The sequence below is a fragment of the Chiloscyllium plagiosum genome, chromosome 36 (genome assembly GCF_004010195.1).
Source record: "Chiloscyllium plagiosum isolate BGI_BamShark_2017 chromosome 36, ASM401019v2, whole genome shotgun sequence".
NCBI classification, from domain to species: Eukaryota; Metazoa; Chordata; class Chondrichthyes; order Orectolobiformes; family Hemiscylliidae; genus Chiloscyllium; species Chiloscyllium plagiosum.
Genome location: NC_057745.1, coordinates 9341901 through 9349935, shown reverse-complemented (window position 1 = coordinate 9349935; position 8035 = coordinate 9341901). Strand labels below are relative to the sequence as shown.

The following is an 8035-nucleotide window of genomic DNA, read 5'->3' as shown; positions in this document are numbered from 1 at the left end:
TTCCATGCTGTACATCTCTATGACTCTATGACCACCATTTTGCTATGAAGATGCTGAATATGGTGGTATTTCAGGTTGTGCTGGAGAGTTTGATTTATTCCAGATTGTTCTCTCCTGCAGGCTACGTGCGCTTTCGGGAGCAATATCCTGAGCTCTTTGAAAATCTAACACTTGAAGCTGTACGTAGCACCATCGAGGCAGGTTACCCAGGCATTCTTCCGAATCGAGACAAGTATGGACGTGTTGTGCTGCTCTTTAACATCGAGAACTGGGATTACGAGGAAATCACTTTCGATGAGGTAACAAAAGATGTTTCCAGTAACATTCAGCTTATTCCAGTAAAACGGAAGATTGTTTCTCCCACCAAACTCTTGCTTCTTATATATTAAATTTATTGTTTCTTGAAACTGGCAAAGCCGGCATTTGATGTCCATCACTTATTGGCCTTGAATTGAACAGATTGCTAGGCCATTTCAGAGTTAACCATAGGATATGGATCTGGAGTTACGTACAGGCCAGCTCCCTAAAGGAGATTTATTACAATTGGGGATAGCTTCATACTCACTGTTACGAGGATGAGCTTTTAAAGTAACTTATTTTTTTAAAAATTCCACACTGTGTTGGGATTCGATCTAATCCTACCAGAGAATTGGCGTGGGCTCTGGATCACAAGTCTTATCCCATGTCACTGTTTGTGCCTGCTTAATCACTTTTCTCTTTCCGCTTCTAACTATCTTTTCTCCTTTGGGAAGACGTTGGCTAGGAGACAGATAATTTACAACTTGTAGATCCAGCCCTTAATATAGAAAGCACCTGATTTTCCTTTTCTTTCATATTGATGCTCAGGCTCAGCTCCCAACCCAGTCTTGGAAATGGTCAGTCAATTGTTTGCCACCAGCAAAATGAGGTGCTGGGTTCCATTTCCTAGTGGGGTCGCCTTGCCCACTTTTCGCTCTTGCTATGGGACCTCTGTCACCTGCGTAAAACCCAAGCCAATGTTATATCCAAGAATGTGCTAGGGAAGTTGGTTGTGAGTGATTTGGAATTGCTCTTTTCATTGCTAGATCCTTCGAGCTTACTGTGTCATCCTGGAGAAGCTTCTGGAGAACGAGGAGACGCAGATTAATGGCTTTTGCATCATTGAAAACTTTAGGGGATTTACAATGCAACAAGCATCTGGCATCAAAGCCTCAGAGCTGAAGAAAATGGTAGACATGCTTCAGGTGAGTGCAGAGAAGCCCCGGGCTGGAGAGAATAATTCTATGAACGTGTGTATGACAGCATAGAAAAGGGCATGAGTGGCGAAAAGACCAACTCCTGTTTTCAGTTTTCAAAGTTAGGGGGACAATTCATGGAAAAGTATGTGCTTACACTACATTTTGTTTTCTCTTACGAAAAGGATTTTTAAAAAGCGTCCTTTGTATTGAAACTATTTGTCTGGAGTTAACTTGTACATTTCTAGTTATTTTTCTTCCACATCATCATTACTGAGGTATCCATTTTCTTTTTCTCCTCCTCTCCTGGTCCTCAATGTTCTTCTGTAGTTGATGGGTTTCCTGCACATGACTGGCCACTTGGAGGAGCTGTGAGCGAGTGCATTAAAATTTCCTTCCTCCCTCTTCTCAAAGCGTCTCCAGCCTCATGTCACCATTTCCCTCGATCTCGGCTGTATTCGGAAACTCAAGGGGATGACAATTCCAACTTTTGTGCCATAAGCATATCCTATTTGCCAGCATGTTCAAATTGGGCTGGACTTTAAAAAAATATGCAACGGCTGGGGACTAAATATTTCAAAGGACTGAATCACAAAAGTAGTTGGCTTGATTTTGCTTAAACATAAAATGATGTCTCAATCACTAGACTCCAAGCATTGGGAGAATCTGTGAGCAAAAAGGACTGTGATGAAAGTTGGATTATATTTCACTTGCATTGCTTTTTAAACTTTCAGGACTCTTTCCCTGCCCGGTTCAAAGCTGTGTATTTCATCCATCAGCCTTGGTATTTCACCACAACCTACAGCATGGTCAAGCCTTTTTTGAAAAACAAACTTCTGGAGAGGGTAAGTGAAAAAACAAGGATATTGAAAGTACTTTTAATCATTTTTCCAACCTGTTTCCCTCTTTGAACCCCCCCTCTCAGAATTGTTCCATCACGTTCCAGTCAAAATATTTAATAAATCACTGTGCTGAAGGCCTAGGGTTCTTTCCCGCTACAGGAGATCAAAATTGAACTTGAAGAATAAATTACAAAGACAGACTCTTGAGGGAAGCAATGTAAAGGGTCTTGAATTCCAGGGAGGAAAAGTGAGTAATAGACACGGGGAAAGAAGGTGATGCCACACAAGGGCCAGACAATGGCTGTCTCTAACAGGAAAGAGTCCAAGTATCACCTCCTGACATTCGATCGCCGAATCCCCCACTGTCAACATTCAACATCCTTGGGGTGACTGCTAACTGGAAACTGAATTGGACCAAACAAGTGGTTAGCACTGCTGCCTCACAGCACCAGGGATCCAGGTTCGATTTCACCCTCGGGTGACTGTCTGTGTGGAGTTTGCACATACTCCCTGTGTCTACGTGGGTTTCCTCCGGATGCTCCGGTTTCCTCCCGCAGTCCATAGATGTGCAGGTTAGGTGGATTGGTCATGCTAAATTTCCCATAGTGTCCAGGGATGTGCAGGCTAGGTGGGTTAGCCATGGGAAGTGCAGGGTTACAGGGATAGAGTGGGGGATGGGTCTGGGTGAATTGGTCTTCGGAGGATCGGTGTGGACTTGTCGGGCCGAATGGCCTGCTTCCACCCTGTAGGGATTCTATGATTTTGTGAAATAAACAAATGCTGTGGCTACAAGATTAGCCCAGAGGCTGGCCATTGTGTGGCAACTAACCCCTATCCTGACTCCACAAATCATCTACAAGACATAAGTTAGGAGATGGTAACAACTCGCCACTTTCCTGCATGGAGTCAGCTCCAAAAGCACTTAAGAAGCTCAACACCATCCACATGAAGCTGAACAGTTGATTGGCATCTCATCTAACACCTACAACATGTATTAGTTCCATCACCAATGCAGTAACATGTACTGACCACAAGGGGAACTGCAACAACTCACGAAGGCTCCTTTCAAATCTGTGACCTCTATGACATTGAAGGACAAGAGCAGCAGATGCCATGGCAACACCACCATCTACAATTTCCCGTGGTGACACACACCATCTTGACATGACACGCAGTTGCTGGGTCAAAATCCTCAAACTCACTTCCTAACAGCACAATGGGTTTAACTGCAGCAGTTCAAGAAAGCAGCTCACCACCATCTCCCCCAGGGCAATAAATGTTGGCCCAACCAATGAAGCCTACATCCTCTGAATGACTAAAAGGAGGGATGGAATACAGCCCAGGTTTACTGAAGTAATTGTGACCACCAAATAAAAACTTTAAAGTAAACATGAAAACATACCAAAAATAAATATTATTTTATTTTTGGAATCAAAAAAAATTCAAGCATTCATATTGAGTTTTAAGGTTTTCAGTTATTGAGAAGAAAATGTTTCACTTGAACAACCTTTGGGAAGCTGCTGGCCAGACTATACACTCAGAGGAAGTTACTCCAACTATAAAACAGCAGTGACTGTGCATCTGATATTGTGACAACCTTAACACTGAAAAATTAGTATCATTTAAGGGATATTGCAGACAGTTAATAATACGTGATCAATTAAACATGTGTCCTTACATATCATGTTTAATATATAATCGCTCATTTATTAGATCATTCAAACTAGGAGCTGGAGTAGGCAATTTAAATCCTTGAGCCTGCTCTGTTATTTGGTAAAATCATAGGTGATCTCACCTTGGCCTAAACTCCACTTTCCTGGTTGCTCTCTCTAACCCTTCAACCTATTACTAAATAAAAATCTACCTCCGCCTTAAAGTTACTCAATGTCCCAGTGTCCATTGTCCACTCGGGTAATGAATTCCACAGATTCAGGGCCCTTTGAGAAGTAATTTCTCCTCATCTCTGTTTTAAATCTGCTGCCACTTCTCCTAAAACTATGACCTCTTGCTCTACATTGCCCCACCAGAGGCAACATTCCACTCTGTCAATCCCCTTTGGCATCTTATATGCCTTTAAAATACATTTAATTTAATTCTTTAAAAGTAATTTAGTGGTTTGACATAGTGTGGCTTTTGCCCAATTAGATTACTTAGGACATGAAATACAAATTCCTGTTTCTTCACAGGTTTATATCTATGGTGAGGAACTGGAAGCCTTTTTCAAAGAGATCGATGCTGATATTCTCCCAGAAGATTTTGGAGGTAATCAACCCAAATATGACGGCAAAACGGTGGCTAATGAAATCCTTGGTCCGAGTACTGAGTCAGAAGATACAGCCCTTTAGTTACACATACATAGGGTTGAAGAAAGCCTCAGATAGCGAGGGCACAGTCTACTTATCATGTTATACTTTAACGTTTTTTTAAGTTGTCTACTTAAAACATTGCACAAAACAGACTGAATTTTCTCCATGATTCTTTTATGTAATTTTTTTTGATGGCAGGTCCAAGCCGCAACTAAACCATTGCCTCTTTTCTTGTTCAATGCAAAATTAGCAATAAAGGGTCTTTTTTTAATGAAAAGCACAATGCAGCTTTGTCAATTGTTTTCTAAATGCAGAAAATCAAGCATTTATACATCACCTTATCACAACAACAGAGCCATTTCCAATTGGTTAACTAGGTGAAGAGGGAGGTCAAGCTAAGGCCAAATGATGTAATGTCAAATTTAGGGTTACAGTGCATGTACACAAACACACAAAATGTGATAAAGTTGGTGAGCTGTAGACATTAATAGCCAATGAAAGCACAGCATGATATTGCGGCCAAGGCAGAGATGTGGTTCAAGAAAAGGACAGGACCGTATACTAAATATTTGTAGTTACAAGGTGTATAGGAAGGAAAGGGAAGCAAGTAAAGGAGGAAGGATGGCAATATTGATTAAGGAGAATATTATAATTTTTTCAAGAAAATATATCTAGAAGGATTCAAAGACACAATCTATTTAGTTTGAATTAAGGAAGAATAGATGTGCCACTACACCACTGGTATATTCGATTAATCACTAATTATTTGGAAAGTTATGAAGGAGCAAACTTGCCAGGATGTTACAGAGAAATGCAAAATCCATTGTTCAGTCATGTTACAAGACCTTAGTTTTCTTAATCTGGACTGAGATAGCCACCGTGTACAGGCAGAGAAGGACATGAGTTTCTGATGTGTGTGTGTTGTTTGGACCAGTAACGAGGAAGGAGGCATTGCTAAATCTGATTCGGGGGATGAGGTAGATCAGGTAGATCAAATGTCACTAGGGCAACCTTTAGGGGAGAGTGATCGCAATATTTGGGTTAGCACTGGAAAGTATACAAGGAGCAAACTAAATACATTCAGTTGTAGGAGGGCCAAATAAAGTGTGGTGTGAGTAGACCTGCCGAAAGTAAATTGGAGTCATCAGGCAAAACTGTAACAGAGTAATGGGCGACCTTTAAAGACGAGGTGGTTTGGGTACAGTTGAGGTAGATTGTCATATGGGTAAACTTAACACAATTAAAATCAGAGCATTTTGATGATGAAAGAAGTAGAGATGCCAGAACAGGAAGAAGTAGACTTTAGGCTGTTTCCCATAAATATACTGCAGCTGCTGGGAAGCTGAAACAAAAAAAGAAAATGCTGGAGAAAATCAGCAGGTCAAATAGCATCTGTACAAAGAGAAGCAGAGTTAACGTGAGGCCAATCTGAAGCGTTTTGAGGAGGAGTTATATTGACCTTGGAATTAATAATATGTTAAATGTACGTGTTAGATTTGCTACATTTTGAAAAAATACGTAGGATTTGTTCTGAAACAAATTTAAAATGTCTGAGTTCATTGCCATGTTTTTCAAATGCTTGATTACTTCCTTCCCGTCTTCTGTGCCCTTTTCTGTGCAGTGTTGAAGTTGATGCTTGTTGAGACAAGTTAATTCGGTGCCATGCTGTACTGTGTTTTGTTTTTATTTATTTCTGGGATGTGAACATTGCTGGCAAGGTCAGTAATTATTGCTCAACCCTAAATGCTTTTGACAAACACTACTGTGTTTCCTTTGTCTAGTCCCTCCTTAAATAAGTTGGACAACTACAACCAGGATGTTATGAATTAATTTGTTGAGATGTTGCACAACACCGAATCGGTCAAATCAGTATGAACACAGGCCAGTAGCAATGCAAATAATCTCAACTTAATTAGGACTTAACCTTTAACACTAAACAATAGCACCTCTAATCCTATTTAACCTCTTAAATTTACAACAGTCTGTTATAGATTTAGATTCCCTACAATGTGGAAACAGGCCCTTCAGCCCAACAAGTCCAACACCTAAAATGGGACTGGGATAACATAGCAATTACGGAAACATGGCTCAGGGATGGGCAGGACTGGCAGCTGAATGTTCCAGGATACAAATGCTACAGGAAGGATAGAAAGGGAGGCAAAAGAGGAAGGGGAGTGGCATTTTTGATAAGGGATAACATTGCAGCTGTGCTAAGGGAGGATATTCCCGGAAATTCATCCAGGGAAGTTATTTGGGTGGAACTGAGAAATAAGAAAGGGATGATCACATTATTGGGATTGTACTATAGACGCCCCAATAGTCAGAGGGAAATTGAGAAACAAACTTGTAAGGAGATCTCAGGATATGGAAGATATAGACTATAGGGAAATAGATGGTGACATCTTGCAAAATGTCCAGATTACAGAGGAGGAACTCTTGGACGTCTTGAAATGGTTAAAGGTGGATAAATCCCCAGGACCTGATCAGGTGTACCCGAGAACTCTGTGGGAAGCTAGAGAAGTGATTGCTGGGCCTCTTGCTGAGATATTTGTATCATCGCTAGTCACAGGTGAGGTGCCAGAAGACTGGAGGTGGCAAACGTGGTGCCACTGTTTAAGAAGGGCGGTAAGGACAAGCCAGGGAACTATAGACCAATGAGCCTGATCTCAGTGGTGGGCAAGTTGTTGGAGGGAATCCTGAGGGACAGGATGTACATGTATTTGGAAAGGCAAGGACTGATTAGGGATAGTCAACATGGCTTTGTGCGTGGGAAATCATGTCTCACAAACTTGATTGAGTTTTTTGATGAAGAAGCAAAGAAGATTGATGAGGGCAGAGCAGTAGATGTGATCTATATGGACTTCAGTAAGGTGTTTGACAAGGTTCCCCATGGGAGGCTGACTAGCAAGGTTAGATCTCATGGAATACAGGGAGAACTAGCCATTTGGATACAGAACTGGCTCAAAGGTAGAAGACAGAGGGTGGTGGTGGAGGGTTGTTTTTCAGACTGGAGGCCTGTGACCAGTGGAGTGCCACAAGGATCGGTGCTGGGTCCTGTACTTTTTGTCATTTACATAAATGATTTGGATGCGAGCATAAGAGGTACAGTTAGTAAGTTTGCAGATGACACCAAAATTGGAGGTGTAGTGGACAGCGAAGAGGGTTACCTCAGATAACAACAGAATCTTGACCAGATGGGCCAATGGGCTGAGAAGTGGCAGATGGAGTTTAATTCAAATAAATGAGAGGTGCTGCATTTTGGGAAAGCAAATCTTTGCAGGACTTATACACTTAATGGTAAGGTCCTAGGGAGTGTTGCTGAACAAAGAGACCTTGGAGTGCAGGTTCATAACTCCTTGAAAGTGGAGTCGCAGGTTGATAGGATAGTGAAGAAGCCGTTTGGTATGCTATTTCTTATTGGTCAGAGCATTGAGTACAGGAGTTGGGAGGTCATGTTGCAGCTGTACAGGACATTGGTTAGGCCACTGTTGGAATATTGTGTGCAATTTTGGTCTCCTTCCTATCGGAAAGATGTTGTGAAACTTGAAAGGGTTCAGAAAAGATTTACAAGGATGTTGCCAGGGTTGGAGGATCTGAGCTACAGGAAGAGACGGAACAGGCTGGGGCTGTTTTCCCTGGAGCGTCGGAGGCTGAGGTGTGACCTTATAGAGGT

General features: G+C 41.7%; 1 protein-coding gene across 1 annotated transcript in view; it reads left to right on the top strand.

Annotated features, from left to right (window-relative positions):
* rlbp1b (retinaldehyde binding protein 1b) overlaps positions 1 to 4639 on the top strand; it is a 40124-nt gene extending 35485 nt beyond the window's left edge. The window contains exons 5-8 of the mRNA XM_043677251.1: positions 121 to 299; positions 1065 to 1223; positions 1949 to 2059; positions 4243 to 4639. Coding sequence (XP_043533186.1) covers positions 121 to 299; positions 1065 to 1223; positions 1949 to 2059; positions 4243 to 4401 — 608 coding nt within the window. The 3' untranslated portion in view covers positions 4402 to 4639. The remainder of the gene's footprint in view (positions 1 to 120; positions 300 to 1064; positions 1224 to 1948; positions 2060 to 4242) is intronic.
* The last annotated feature ends 3396 nt before the right edge of the window (positions 4640 to 8035 follow it).